Below are 16,311 nucleotides of genomic sequence, written 5' to 3'. Positions count from 1 at the left end.
TGAGCATTTGATCATAATTATAATAAAAATAATAAAAAATGATAGTGCTGTCAAACGATTAATCGCATCCAAAATAAAAGTTTGCTGTGTATAATTATGTATATATATAATATAAATACACATATATTTAAGAAAATTGTTATATTTATATATAAAATATTCATATTTATGTATAATGTAAATGTGTATATATACAGTGTATATACATGCAAATATTGTATTTGTGTGTATTCAAATATGCACAATAATTATACACAGTACACACACATATATTATGTAAACACAAACTTTGATTTTGGATGCGATTAGTCATTTGACAGCCTTAAAAAATATACAAATAAATAAAAATATTATAATAATTTAAAAATGTGTGTGTGTGTCTATATATATATATATATATATATATATATATATATATATATAACAATATTTTAAAATATAATTGGTCTTCCATAAAGATGTAATATTGGATATAATATCAATAGAACTGTCATCTTTAACAGATTCTTTATCTTAACAGTAAATAATGTTTAAAGAGCATTTTTAAAATGAGCAAATAGTAAAACATTTAATAATAAATATAATACAAATAATACTAAAATATGTGTTTGTGTGAATGCGTGTGTGTGTATATGTATGTATATGTGTGTGTATATATATGTGTATATATTATTAATGTGTAATATATTATTTATTTCATTGTTTATTTTTATATATATATATATATAAATAAACAATGAAATAAATAATATATTTAAAAACATTAAAAGAAAATGTAAATGCTTTTTAAAAACACTTTTTCTCCTCTCCTTCCCACTCTTGTCCTCATAGGTTACAAGCTCTGGACTTCCGTTCTGGATGGGCTCAAAAAGATGTCCACATCCTTTGACCTTTGACACCAACAATGTAAGTTTTACACACAGTCTCTGGAATCTCCCATCATCCCCTGCAGACAGGAATGCCTTAACTTTACGACTCACGGTTTCTCTCCTGGTGTGATTTAGATACTATCTGATATTGATCACCTGAGATTAACAAAGCAAAGTGAAAACGTGTTAAACCCCCGACCCCTCTCACACACACACACACACACACACACACACACTCAGGTAATCACAGAGGCACATTAGCAAACAGCTCGTGCTTTTCCCAGAAACCCTTTCAGACAAACTGCTAAATATTTTAATTAGGCTAGATATGCAAAAGGTTCCGCTCTGCAGCCATTATTCAATTGTATGGCCCATTGTTTCCTTTGTCTTGATTCTTTATAAACGTTATCATCATTTGGTAAGATTTGTTTTTGCCTTTTAACTCGTCACAGTCGATTTGAATTCAATGGTTAAGCCATTTTGGGAAGTGTTGTTTTATGAATGTGCTACACACTTTCCTCTCATCATTTCCTGTTAACCACTGTAGTTCTGTTTCTCTACATGTGATCCATGGCAGGTTTTTTCCACCCAAAGCTCAAAATCAAACACAAAGTTTTGCTTTAGTTCTGCCAGCTTTTAGGGCGAGACATGGCAGGTGAAATTTTTTTTCCATGCATTGGTAAATTTTGAGATTTTGGGCCAGTTTGCTCCTTTAACATGTAGCTTTCATGTCAAAATAAAAAATGTCAACAATACAAATTAAGTTGGTTATTTCATTATATTTTGTCAACTTGCACCTTTAGATTTCTACCGGAAATCACCAAAACTTAGCATTCTAACCAAGCGGCAACCTCCCGCATTTTCTCTTGAATCCAACATGGAAGTGACTTAAACTGCAATTCATCGACTGGCCACTAGAAGGAGCAGATTCTCATTGAGCTCCATGTTACAGCAGAAGAACACATGTTTACAGTCTGAGACAAATTGTGGGTTTGGTCTATACGGCTAATTTTGCCCTTCATGACGACTGTGAGGGGGTGAATTTTTTTATAACTCATTGGTTTACATTATATAAAGCCTTAAAGTTCTGCATAATTAAGGGCGTGGCCACTTTGAGTGACAGGTGGATTGCCGTTTGTCTGCTGTCTGTAAGTAATCGCATCACTTCAGCTCCGCCCACGTCCCGCCTCTTTGCCCATTTTCTATTATCCTGATGTGATGCACGATGACAAGACCCGCTCAACCCTACTTTAAGGCCTTTGCACACTGAGTCCGATATTCGCAGGCGAAATTTTCGCACGTCAAAAAATAGATTCAACCTCACGTTATGTCAGTCACGTCCTCCGAAACTTTCTTTTTCTCTTTTTAAGAAGAGAGAGGACAAAAAACTTCATCACTACTTGTAGACGTCATTTTGTATGGTTTTGTGTTTTTTTTTCGTAACGCATTCATTAATACGCATCGGACTCAGTGTCCAAGGTCTCTGTGTGTGTGATGAATTTTTCGGATCACTAATACGAAAAAACGCATGCGAAAATTTCGGACTCAGTGTGCAAAGGCCTTTACGCTTCAAAACTCACTACGTCCATATTTTTTTTACAGTCTATGATTCTAACGTGAGTGCCGTGCCGTGTCCATTCACAGAAAACCGTCATGTCTGGTCTCATTGTAAAGCTCCCAGTCTCATACACAGCGCTGTCTAATCCAAATATGGGCGGGGAATCTACTGCCGAAAAACACATCTGATTGGTCGATGTGAATTTCCAACTACGTGATTGGTTCTCACACGTCACGTGATACGCGCTGCCGCTTCCTTGTTTATTCTCCGCCTGAGAGAAAATGCAGACAACGCCGAAATCAGCTCATAAACGTTCATAGAAAAGACGGCGGTCACTTGCAAGAGCTAGTAAAAAGAAAGTAAACAATTTCAGTGTGTGTGATTGTTGTTGTGTGTGTTTGTTAAGGTTCTCTTCAGCTTAAGGCTATTAACAATTTATTCATTTATCAATTTCTATGCGTTTTAAATATTATACACTACTGATATTAATGAACTGAATATATATTGTGTTTGTAGTTTGGGGGTTTCAATAGAAATGTATGAAATTGTACAATATAAAACTAAGGCTGGTTTATCTTAAAAGTCAGATATATCCACTTCAGTAGCACCTAGTCTTATGCTTAACTATATTCTGAAGGCTTTTCCAGAGGGATTTGTTGATATATCATTACTATCCTGAGTTATAGGTCCTTTTACTCCAAACAACATGGCGAAAATTGAGTTTTTAAGTCGATTGTCAGTATTCTCTAATGTACTAAAGCACAAAATCAGATACTCAGAATCCCCCCTGTTAAAGCCCTGTCATTTAATATGTCAACAAATACAACCAAGCATTTTAAACCTGGTCCTTTCCAATCTCTAGATTTTGTTTTTGGAAATGTATGCAAAGTAGTGTATATTTAAGTATATAAGGCCTCATTTGCATATTAAAACATTAATTTACACACAACTTGTAATACATTTTTATCTTATGTTTGTGCCAGTAATAAACTGTAGAAGTTTCACAGTGATATCTTCTAATTTAAAAAAAATCCCTATTCACATGTAGTGTCTCGCCTTATATTTGAGACGATTTCTGTTTTGTCTTGTTTTATAGACCACCCATATGGACTTCATTGTGGCAGCGGCCAATTTATACGGCCAGATCTATGGGATCACGGGCTCCAGAAACCGTGCTGACATTCAGAGCGTTCTGCAGGGAGTAAATGTCCCAGAGTTCACTCCTAAAACTAGTGTCAAGATCGCAGTGACCGACCAGCAGCTGAAAGAGGAAAATGAGGAGAGAAAGGAGGATGGTGAGATTTTTAGGCGTAACATGAAATTATACAATTAAGAATATTAAAGAATATTAAAATATCCCTCACTGCATCTCTTAGACAAAGTCAAGCTGGAGATGTTAAAGGAGAAGCTGTCCAAACTCCAGCTGAGGGACCAAAACTTCCGGATGCATCCACAAGAGTTTGAGAAGGTACCTGGATTGGGTTTTTGGTTTTTGTTGTTGTTGTTGTTGAATGGTTAAATAACATTTTTAGTAATCAAAAAGCATGTCTAATTAATTGAAATCTTGAAACTTGAACAATTTATTAAAAGTTTAAACGAAAATTACATGTTTAGTACGGAGCCCTAAAGGGACCTTTGCAAAAATAAAAATATACAGATTTTCGTGTGTGCACGAGAAACTGTGAAAGAAACTAGAAACTACAAAAGCCACATTTTGAGCAAATACAGCTTTATTAATTCATGTGCATTCATGATGCACTTTTATGATTGATAAATGCTCTTTTATAATGGATAGATGCACGTTTATGATGATAGATGCACTTTTATGATGGATAGATGCGCTTTTATGATGGATAGATGCACTTTTATGATGGATAGATGCTCTTTTATGATGGATAGATGCTCTTTTATGATGGATAGATGCACTTTATGATAGATAGATGCTCTTTTATGATCGATAGATGCTCTTTTATGATGGATAGATGCTCTTTTATGATGGATAGATGCACTTTTATGATGGATAGATGCTCTTTTATGATCGATAGATGCTCTTTTATGATCGATAGATGCACTTTATGATAGATAGATGCTCTTTTATGATGGATAGATGCACTTTTATGATGGATAGATGCTCTTTTATGATCGATAGATGCTCTTTTATGATCGATAGATGCACTTTTATGATGGATAGATGCACTTTTATGATGATAGATGCACTTTTATGATGAATAGATGCACTTTTATGATGGATTGATGCACTTTTATGATGGATGGATGCTCTTTTATGATAGATAGGTGCACTTTTATGATAGATTGATGCTCTTTTCTGATGGATGAATGCTCTTTTCTGATGGATGGATGTTTTTTTTATGATAGATAGATGCTCTTTTATGATGGATAGATGCTCTTTTATGATGGATAGATGCTCTTTTATGATGGATAGATGCTCTTTTATGATGGATAGATGCACTTTATGATAGATAGATGCTCTTTTATGATGGATAGATGCACTTTTATGATGGATAGATGCTCTCTTATGATAGATAGATAGATGCACTTTTATGATGGATAGATGCTATCAAAAAACTGACAAATTCCATATAAACTCACAAATTCAATAACTCAGCGTTATACAGTAAATTACCTTTGTTATGCGATTCCATCCGTGTTTTCTGCATCGCAGAAATCATAGGGCCCAACATTTGTATAAAGCACAGAATGACAAAGATATTAGAAAAACAAAATAATAGTAAACACATTTGTGTGTTTGTATATACTGGGACAGTGTGTGGGCTGTCAATATGCATAATTTAACATCATAACGTTTACTTTTTATTTTATTTATTTATTTATTTACATTTTGCAAAACCTGTTTAGTTCCCGGCTTTCATGTTTTTGATAATGTCCATAGAACCGAAAGTAGCTTAGACATTCTGCAAAACATTTTTGTTTAACTTTAAGAAAACCATATGGGTTTGTAATGACATGAGGAACAAACAGTTTCATTTGTGTGTGAATTACTCCTTTAGTGGCGTTAAACATTTTAGTCATTTAGTCATTTACGCATTTGGCAGATGCTTTTATCCAAAGCGACTTACAGTGCCCTTATTACAGGGCATAAACATAAAATTAGTCTGAAGAGTTAGCGTGTTAACTTTGGCCTCCCCAGTAAACTCACACATTTGGTGTGTGCACTAGGCCTGTCAGACATGTTGGCGTCCACTCTCAGGTAGGAGGTCTCAGTGAACCACAAAATTGGCCCTGAAACATCCAACCCCGACTGCAGATTTCATCGACCCTTAACCAGCTCCATCCATAGCAGATGAGAGAGAACAGTCATCCTTTCTGTTCAGACAGATCTTCTTCATACTTCTCAAATAGAGGGTGTCCGGCAGACAGACAGGTCTTATGAGAAGCTCTGGATGCACGCTGGTTTGCTCAGTGTTGGCTTTGTCGTTTGTCATGACTGCATGACACATGGGCTTCCACACACATACAGTACATAGGGACTGAACGGGCGGCAGAGTCAGTTGTGTGTTCTGTTAGGAAGAGGATTAGTCTCAGTCTACGTGTTTCTCTGTGTGTCTGTCTTTGATTTTCACAATCTCTTCAGTCTTAAAATCTCTATCTGTTCTCCATTTCTTTTTCTCTGGTTGCCTCTGTCTTTAGTCTTGTTTCTCTGAAGATGAAAGCTATCTGTTTGGAAATGTTCATATGGCAACAGTTAGGCAAAGGTTTCTGTATATGCATGCACTTGCGGGTTCAAATGTCTAAAAACACATAGAAAATGGGATTCAAATAAAATTTTAGGAGTTTAAAATTAAGAAAAAAATATTTCAGATTCTGCTCTGTTTTCTAGGTCACTAATCAAATGTAAGTAAATCAGTGACATTGATCTCAAGCTCAATGTTAGTATCATGGAGTTTTTGTCCTCCTGTCAATCATTGTATCCCTTAAAACTCATCTATGATCACCAAAATGACACATTCAAATGTTTTTTTTCCTGTGAAAAAATTTATTCATGCCTTAAAGGGGTGGTTGATTGCCCCTTTTTACAAGATGTAACAAGTCTCTGATATCCCCAGAGTGTGTATGTGAAATTTTCAGCAAAAACGTGCTGTGTGTCCATTTAAATGCAAATGAGCTGCTGCTCATGGGGCGGAGCTTCAAGAAACTGTTCAGCCTTTGGTCTTCAAATCAGAGTCTGACAATGATGGAGAGACTAGAATGAGACCGATCGTTTCTGAACGGTTAGTTGATGAATTTATGGCTGATGTTGAGTTACTATCTTCAAGTCATTGATTAGCATATTCTGTCATGATAATCTCATCCCCTTTGTTGCGTGTTCCCAGGGGGAGGGTTTATGTAAATTTCAGGGTTAGGGATGTCACTAACCCGGGAGGAAGTTTATGTAGTCTCTACCAGGCGTTTGTTGTTGTCCTTAAAAAGTGATTTCTGTAAAAGAAAATATCTCCCTTTGCTTTGAACTTTGAGCTTCATAACTTTTAAAAGGTGTTGTTTATGCTCAAACAGCAACAGTCATCATCACAGTCAAATCATAATCAACCACCCCTTTAAAATAGCTTGAATGTAACTCTACACCCTTGCTTCATTTAGTACACACGGATGAATATATAAATGAGCCCCGCCTCCACTCACTCACACAGGCTCGTCTACAAGTCGATGTATCACAATGGTTTTATGTATCACTCTTTACAACATCGGACATGTACCAGAAATTAATATTAGCCGTTTGCTTGACTAAGTTATCAAACATCTAATAATGTGTTGCTAATGTTACACAAAACATGTTCCAGTTCTACATCTACAGAGTCTGTCTTCTAAAAATCAGCATTCTTGAGGCCCTTTCACACCGGACACGTAACGGAAAAGCGAAGCGGAAAAAGCGAATATTTCGTTTGCGAATAGTTCGCGTCAAAACCATTCACACCAGCCGCGACGCGAGTTTGCGACGTTTCAGAACTCCAACATTCCAAAACATTCGTGCCGACAGCTGAGAAAACACGGACACGTAATCATTCAGTGGAGACAAGCTTTTAATTTTCTTTAAAAGACAGAGAAGGTGATTTTGGGTGCACCCAGTCTAAAGAACAGAGAGTCTGAAGGGGAGTATGCTAATCTTCTACAGGAGCTAAAACTTTATCATGGCCGGTTCCGCACTTACTTTCAAATGTCCGTTTGACAATTTGAGGAGCTCCTCCAGACAGAGACGGTAGCAGCGCATCTGACGACACACACACACACACACACACACACACACTCTAAAGGAACGGCTCGATCCGGAGCTGCTGTGTTTCCAGTTGAGTCACAATGTAAACATTTAAGTGCCACAGTCATACTGACGGAAACACATTCACTTTCTATAGTCGCGGACGCAATTAGATTAAAAAAAATTTATTGATTATAATATCTGTAGCCTATAGTGGGCAAACACATCTGCATCTGTACAGCTGTAAACACAACTACAGCTGTAATCTTGTGAGAAATGCCATACCTGGCAAAGGTTAATGTTGATTGAATGGCTAGTGACATCAACTGGACATTTCGTGACCTTTGTTTCCTTGTATGTGATTGGTTTAAGCCTTTTCTGTCGCTGCGAGTGTTAAAAAAAATCGACATCGAAACGGAAAAAATAAACATCGTTTTTTCGCCGCAGCACATTCGCGTTCGGTGTGAAAGCACTCATTACACAAACAGCTGATCAAAAAATAAAACCATTGCGCGAATTATTCGCGCGTCAAAATCGCGTCCAGTGTGAAAGGACCTTTAAGGTGCTTCAGATTTTTCAACTCGTGCGATTCACGCAAATCACGTCAATCACGCCGCCTCATTCGCTCTGAATGTCTATTTGCATCTTTGCATTGACTTAAAGGGTTAGTTCACCCAAAAATTAAAATTCTGTCATTAATGACTTACCCTCATGTCGTTGGACACCCGTAAGACCTCCGTTCATCTTCAGACACAAATGATCTCCATTGGCACAATACACTTTACACTCTCAAGACCCATAAAAGGCACTAAAGATGTCGTTACAAAGTCCATCTCACTACAGTGGTTCTACAATAACTTTATAAATCGACGAGAATAGTTTTTGTGCGCAAAAAAACCCTAAATATTGACTTCTATAGTGATGACCGATTTCAAAACACAGCATCATGAAGCTTCGAATCATTATGAATCAGTGAGTCGATTCAGTGGTTTGGATCGGCAAAGTCACGTGATTTCAGCAGTTTGGCGGTTTGACACGCGATCCGAATCATGAATCGACTCACTGATTCATAACGCTTCGAAGCTTCATGATGCTGTGTTTCGAAATGAAACTAACCCTTTAACATGTAAATCACTCACGCTTAACACTTCATTCGCGTCTGGTGTGAACGCACCATTAGAAACGCTTTGAACATCTTAGAATGTCAATGGAGAAAGGCATATAGTTTATCATAACATCGTAATATACATCATGCACATAATTCACCTGCTATATTGTTAAAAATACCTGTTTTTTCATATCAACAGAAGAGTATAGCAGGATAACCTGCTTCCTTTGAGACTCCACTGATTCAGAAAATAGTTAATGATATGCTAAAGCCCCGCCCACACTCTGACGTGATTGGTCACAAGGTCGTTTGTGACGTCAGAAACACCAGCGATTTCAAACTGTGTTTTTGAGACTCAGCAATGGCATTGACTTATGAATTTGCACATGGTTTGTCTGAAAGCGTATTAAAAACACCACATGGACATATAAACGACATTAAAAACTTGATTTTACCCTCAGGGGATCTTTACAATTTTTAATTATATTTTATAATTATTTATTTTGTATATATTTTTTATTTTACTTTTTTGTTTTCACTTTAATTTAAGTTAAAGTTTTAGTAATGTTGGTTGTGTTTTTGTCATTTTTTTAACTCACAACATAGTTGTGACAGTAACAGTCAGACAGTATAGTTCACAACAGTAACCCTGGATCAGGATGCTTGTTGAAACATGCGTCTATCATTAAAGTAAAAGAGAAAAATTCCATATATTAAGAAATTCTTAATGTTTTTGATGCTGATAATATAATTTGTAATGCAAAAACGTAATTAAATGATAACAAATAGACCTGGGCCCCCACTGTTTTGTATCGTATGTCCATATGCATGTGCAAGGGTGTGTGTGCACGCGCGCTTTTAGCAATGACGCATTCTTTGCCAGATCAGATGTTTGGTTTTTCCAGTGGAATGTGTGTTTGGGGGATTCTGGGGGCATCAGGTTGCCAAATTATATACTATGCTCAAACACCCCCGCAGTTACCCCCAACACACCCAATACTTGACCGGCTTTGTAGTGCTGCGGTGCCTGGGGCGTAAGCAGAGTGCCAAAACCTCAAAACCTGTGGATCTTAGCATTCCTGCAATATCTAATATCACACCAAAGTTTGGTTTTTAATTGCCTTATCTTTAAAAAGATCACTAAGTATATGATTTGCAGTTCAAACCTGTTGCATCTGGAGCAATAAAGAGGGGAAATTACGTACGAATACACAATAGGAGACTGGAAACTATCAATGTTTAAATATGACGTGGTATGATATCTTTATCTAGTACCTGTTGTACCAAAGTGTGCAAAGATACATGTGGGCCAAAGCCATTTTGTTCCTGTTTTTAATTTCTTCTTGTTTTTAATATAAAACTAAAAGATAACAATCAGCATCACACTTAAAAACACAACGGGTACTTTTCCCTGTTGTTTTTTCCCTGTGGTAGCAAGTGAACAGATGGTTAGTAGGTGAATATTTGCTGATGGAAACATCAACGGGTGTTTTCCATAGTTGAAAGGTAATTAAAATCAACCGTAAATGATGCAACTCTTCTATAAATGTCCAAAAATGTATATTTTTAATGACATTTTCGCTAAAAATATCGAAAAAAAGTAAATTTACCTAAAGCAAAATTGCAGATGATATTAACCCCTAGAAGTCTGCACAGTTTTGGGGCCCTTTAGAAATGTTATTAGTTCTCTTAGTTTTCTTATTAATATAAAGCACAAACTGGGCTGCCAGATTATAATGATGTATAACACTTGCCTGAATGAAAGAATTATACGAGTCTCTTTGTCACTGATAAGAAAAAAATTGCGCCGTTGTGAACTTCAACCTCTAGGGCTTAAGACTTGCCTCCAAAGATGTGCATCTGATGCATGTGTGGACAACCAAGATCGTATGCAAGAATGTCCCTTACGTGTCAGTGCTTGTAATAATAACATTGTTTGTACATTACCATAAGCTCTTTTTTATTCTTGTGTTTCAGGATGATGACAGTAATTTCCACATGGACTATATAGTTGCAACATCCAACCTGAGGGCAGAGAACTATGATATACCAACAGCCGACCGGCACAAGGTGAATGACTATTGTCTTTGTCAAACAGCTCTGCTGTGCTTTTGTTTGCGAGACAAGGTCTATATTGATCAACATTCGCCTCTGGGGGTTTGTGTCCTCAGTTCTAGGACATGTACAGTGAAGAACACCTGAGGAAAGAGCTTTTTTCCATTGCATTTGCTTGTACTACTTGTACCATTAATAGTTTGCATGACTTTTTTTGCACCTGTCAACATGTATTTGTAATTCATAAACCACGTGTACATATGTGTGTGTGTATATACACTCACCTAAAGGATTATTAGGAACACCTGTTCAATTTCTCATTAATGCAATTATCTAATCAACTAATCACATGGCAGTTGCTTCAATGCATTTAGGGGTGTGGTCCTGGTCAAGACAATCTCCTGAACTCCAAACTGAATGTCAGAATGGGAAAGAAAGGTGATTTAAGCAATTTTGAGCGTGGCATGGTTGTTGGTGCCAGACGGGCCGGTCTGAGTATTTCACAATCTGCTCAGTTACTGGGATTTTCACACACAACCATTTCTAGGGTTTACAAAGAATGGTGTGAAAAGGGAAAAACATCCAGTATGCGGCAGTCCTGTGGGCGAAAATGCCTTGATGATGCTAGAGGTCAGAGAGGAATAGGCCGACTGATTCAAGCTGATAGAAGATCAACTTTGACTGAAATAACCACTCGTTACAACCGAGGTATGCCGCAAAGCATTTGTGAAGCCACAACACACACAACCTTGAGGCGGATGGGCTACAACAGCAGAAGACCCCACCGGGTACCACTCATCTCCACTACAAATAGGAAAAAGAGGCTACAATGTGCATTAGCTCACCAAAATTGGACCGTTGAAGACTGGAAAAATGTTGCCTGGTCTGATGAGTCTGGATTTCTGTTGAGACATTCAGATGGTAGAGTCAGAGTTTGGTGTAAACAGAATGAGAACATGGATCCGTCATGCCTTGTTACCACTGTGCAGGCTGGTGGTGGTGGTGTAATGGTGTGGGGGATGTTTTCTTGGCACACTTTAGGCCCCTTAGTGCCAATTGGTCATGGTTTAAATGCCACGGCCTACCTGAGCATTGTTTCTGACCATGTCCATCCCTTTATGACCACCATGTCCCCATCCTCTGATGGCTACTTCCAGCAGGATAATGCACCGTCACAAAGCTCCAATCATTTCAAATTGGTTTCTTGAACATGACAATGAGTTCACTGGACTAAAATGGCCCCCACAGTCACCAGATCTCAACCCAATAGAGCATCTTTGGGATGTGGTGGAACGGGAGCTTCGTGCCCTGGATGTGCATCCCACAAATCTCCATCAACTGCAAGATGCTCTCCTATCAATATGGGCCAACATTTCTAAAGAATGCTTTCAGCACCTTGTTGAATCAATGCCACGTAGAATTAAGGCAGTTCTGAAGGCGAAAGGGGTACAAACACAGTATTAGTATGTGTTCCTAATAATCCTTTAGGTGAGTGTATATGTAAATAATATCCCAAACTTTTTCTCATCTGCAGAGCAAGTTAATTGCTGGCCGCATCATTCCAGCAATCGCCACAACGACAGCTGCGATCGCTGGACTGATGTGTTTGGAGCTCTATAAGCTTGTCCAGGGTCACCGGCAAATCTCATCCTACCGCAACGCATATGTGAACTTGGCCACCCAATACTTTGTCCTCTCACTGCCTTGTTCGGCCCCGACATTTACAGTAAGTGACAAAGCTGCTCACTTCTAATCACCATCTCACATCTGATTGTTGTCCAGAGGCGTCATGCACTTTATTACAATCAATTAAAATATGAATCTAATGAAAATATGAATCTTAATAAAGTTAATAGTAATATGAATTTACATGCATCACTGTGCTTATGGTCTTAGTCTAACAACATATTAGTCTCTACATAAGTGTCTAGAACATATTGTGTTAATAAACAAAGCGTACTAGTTAAAAGATATGTTCCCAATAATCACTCTTGTGCTGTGGTTGAGTTCTGTTATGTGGGCCGGGGGTGATGGCTGGGGTGAAAGGGTACAGCATCAGTCTTCTGTCTGGGTCTAGATCACTGCAGGCTTTAGTGAACTTACTTTCATCCTCAGGGCTAAACCACTTAGTAACTGTACACTCACCCCCGCAGACCCATCACCTGCCAACCTGGTGAGTTTGCTCCATTTAGGGGACTTCCACTTTCAAAGGGAACGCATTCAGATTTAGACAACAGTTTTCAGACAGACACGTGCATGCATTAAAGCAGCGAACCCTCGAAAGAGTTGCTTGCAAAATCTGGTGCTTGTGTTTGAGCCGGTGCGCTCGACTGTAGTCAAGATCCTTAGACACAAACATAGAAGATTTGTGCAGATAGACTTCAGATGAGGTAATGCTACCCCAGACATGGCCTTCCACACTGGGGTGGGAGTGTTGTTTCTACCAACATGTGCGGGGTCAGAGTTGAGGGTAATTTTCACCCAAGGGGACAAGTGCTGAGCTGGGCTTTGAAACACACAAGCTCAGGTTACTAGTGCGATGTCACCATTTTCTGGAGTGTCCAGGCTCTTTCCTTTCTTAAAACACTCATATACACACACACCGTTTGGATTACAAGAACATGTCCTGGCCCTGAAAAGTATTTGGACACTAAAGCCACACAAATGTATGAATGTCATTGCTTTAAAATAACCTGACACGTCATTTAGGTGGTTTTCGGTGGATGATGTATGAAGTCAGTTCTCTTCAAGTTCACACAGGTGTAGTTCATCATATTATCTAACAATGTGTTACACTAACTTTCACAACACAATGATTTTTGTCTTTATTTTGTCTATTATTTTACCATTTAACACCTAACAAGCGTTTTTTTCGCTCAAAAGTGTGGGGTCGGTTACGATTTTTTAAGAAGTCTGCATTTATTTGATATGGTAATAACAGTAATATCTTTCTTAATTGTGTGATCTTTTTAGGACCACTGTGTCTTCCCTTTCACTTTTTCCATCCTTTTTGTTTTGTTTGCATACCTTTTTTTCATATGACTGGCACAGTTTTCACGAGTCTTTTCCAAGTCCAGGATGTGCGGAAACGTTTCCACACATGGGATGAGTTAAGCGTTTGCTAGAACATGCTTTATTTTGTAATACTGATACATGGCGGAAAACACACTATTGAGTCGATTAGTTAACATTTCCATTTTTCGAAAGCTTTGTTTAGACTGTGGTAGTGATACGGTAGTTGCCACGTGGGGCTTTGTCAGCTGTCAGTGTATTAAATTGAGCTGTGGAAACATCTATTAGTCTCTTTTCCAGCAATGTGGCTTCCAGTTGAAACTTTTCATGGATTTAGGTAGAAGAAAAACAACAGAGTCACTTTTCAGGTGGATCAGAAATGCATAACTATGGAAGCTTGTTTCCGCCATGGAATAAAACAATTTAAAAGATAATTGCGGCTTTTTATCTCACAATTCACCCTTCGCTGGGAGTTTGATTGACAGGCGATCTGACCAATCATAATCTGCCATTTTTGTCCGACAAAGCAGTCAAGAGAGTTTGAAGATTAACGTTGGTAGACTGTGTACTGACGTCTTTACGCGGTTGAAACAACATTCCTTCATGTTTATTTGATTCTATAAATTAACTAGAAGGAAGAGATGATCGGTTCACGAGCAGCTTTAACTGAGGCGCTACAGCGACCTGTCACCACACATTAAAGAGCCACAAAACGCTATTTATTGTTTACAATTCTTTAAAAAAATGACCATTTTAGAGTTGAGACTTTTAATATGAAACAAAGTAACCTACTCTGTCCTGTCTATCAGTGCGTTGTCAGTATCCTCTTTGCTCTGCCATGTGTTTTTCACTGTGTAATAGTGTGTGTGTGTGTGTGTGAGAGCACGGCTTGTTGGACATGGCAACGGTAACTAAAGGGGGCGGGTCTTTGCGAACGGTCAATTATGACTTTTTTTCCTCACAATTATGACTTTCCAGTATGAAGTCCAATTCTTAGGGAAAAAATACTCTGAATTCTCAGAATTTCGAGTCTATATCACGCAATTCTGACTTTATATCTCATGATTTGACAGGTCACATACTAAGATGGTTCTTCTGGGAGACTAAGAAAATCTAGTCTGAGGCAAGAAGGATATGCTCTTAGCTTCCTGTTTTCCATCAAGGACATCCTCTTTAACAGCCTCCTCTATTTTTACACTCTCAAGACAGTTTCGGAGAACTCGTTTATCAATCTTTAGACCTTGTAACTTGGAACGGATTAGGAAGTAACTTGTTTTTGGCAAGCACTAAATTATAAAAATTGTTTTCAATAAGATGCTGTCAAGAATTTCTATTAGTGAACAGTTTTTTTCCTTAAAGGGGTGGTTGATTATGATTTGACTTTTTTAACTTTAGTGAGTGTGTGATGTCGCTGTTTGAGCATAAACAACATCTGCAAAGTTACGACGTTCAAAGCAAAGGGAGATATTTTCTTTTACAGAAATCACTTTTTAAGGACTACAACAAACGCCTGGTAGGGACTACAACATGCTTCTTCACGGGTTAGTGACATCACTAACCCTAAAATTTACATAAACCCCACCCCCGGTAACACACAACAAAGGCCGTGTTGAGAAGAGGAAGAGTTGTTGTAGTCGGGCACATTTGGGAGTCGCTCAAGCTGTCGCATCCGTCTTTTTTTTTACATTTATTGCAATACAGTATGTAACACAAATGCAATAGCAATATGACAACATAAGTTATAACCGTAATTAAACTAAACTACACCTGTTCTCTCTTCATGCAGCAGATTTTTTCTGTCTCTGTGTATCTTACAACAGTTCCCACACGAGCGGTTTATAGATTATCATGACAGAATATGCTAATCAATAACTTGAAGATAGTAACTCCACATCAGCCATAAATTCATCAACTAACCATTCAGAAACGTCCCGTCTTATTCTACATGTTGTCACTTCTTCTCGAGTCTCTCCATCATTGTCCGACCCCGGTTTGAACATAAAAGGCTGAACAGTTTCCTTCATTTTCAGTGTGTCTGCGTGAGGTAATCAGAGCTGCTAACACGAGCTCTTGAAGCTCCGCCCTCTTCTAGAAAGGGGGCGGGAGCAGCAATTCATTTGCATTTAAAGGGACACACACATAAACGGCACGTTTTTGCACGCCCTGGCAATTTAAACATGCTATAAAAAATTATCTGTGGGGTATTTGGAGCTAAAACTTCATATACACACTCTGAGGACATCAGAGACTTATTTTACATCTTGTAAACAGATATAATAGGACCTCTTTAACTTTTTGAAATGCTAAATGTATCCCCTATTATAGATTCACCAGCGTTACCATGTGAATTGTGCCTTGACTAGAAAGTGCTCTGCGTGGGGTTATTACCGTGACATGCTTCAGGTCCTTATTAGCAGTTTATGAGAGCATGTCTGTCGTATCCCTGCAGAAAAGACCAGCATGTGTTTTCCTTTAGATG

The 16,311-nt window shown here is 38.0% G+C and overlaps 1 protein-coding gene across 1 annotated transcript in view; it reads left to right on the top strand.

The window, feature by feature from the left end:
* Nucleotides 1-16,311, top strand: part of uba7 (ubiquitin-like modifier activating enzyme 7) — an 85,628-nt gene that overhangs the window by 35,567 nt on the left and 33,750 nt on the right. The window contains exons 18-22 of the mRNA XM_079840950.1: nucleotides 832-906; nucleotides 3,524-3,722; nucleotides 3,804-3,895; nucleotides 10,743-10,835; nucleotides 12,355-12,546. Of these exons, the coding sequence (XP_079697076.1) occupies nucleotides 832-906; nucleotides 3,524-3,722; nucleotides 3,804-3,895; nucleotides 10,743-10,835; nucleotides 12,355-12,546 (651 nt within the window). The remainder of the gene's footprint in view (nucleotides 1-831; nucleotides 907-3,523; nucleotides 3,723-3,803; nucleotides 3,896-10,742; nucleotides 10,836-12,354; nucleotides 12,547-16,311) is intronic.

This window comes from Gobio gobio, assembly GCF_949357685.1.
Source record: "Gobio gobio genome assembly, chromosome: 17".
In the NCBI taxonomy this organism is placed as follows: domain Eukaryota; kingdom Metazoa; phylum Chordata; class Actinopteri; order Cypriniformes; family Gobionidae; genus Gobio; species Gobio gobio.
Note: the sequence above shows the minus strand (reverse complement) of the source record. Positions and strands in the feature narration are given on the sequence as shown.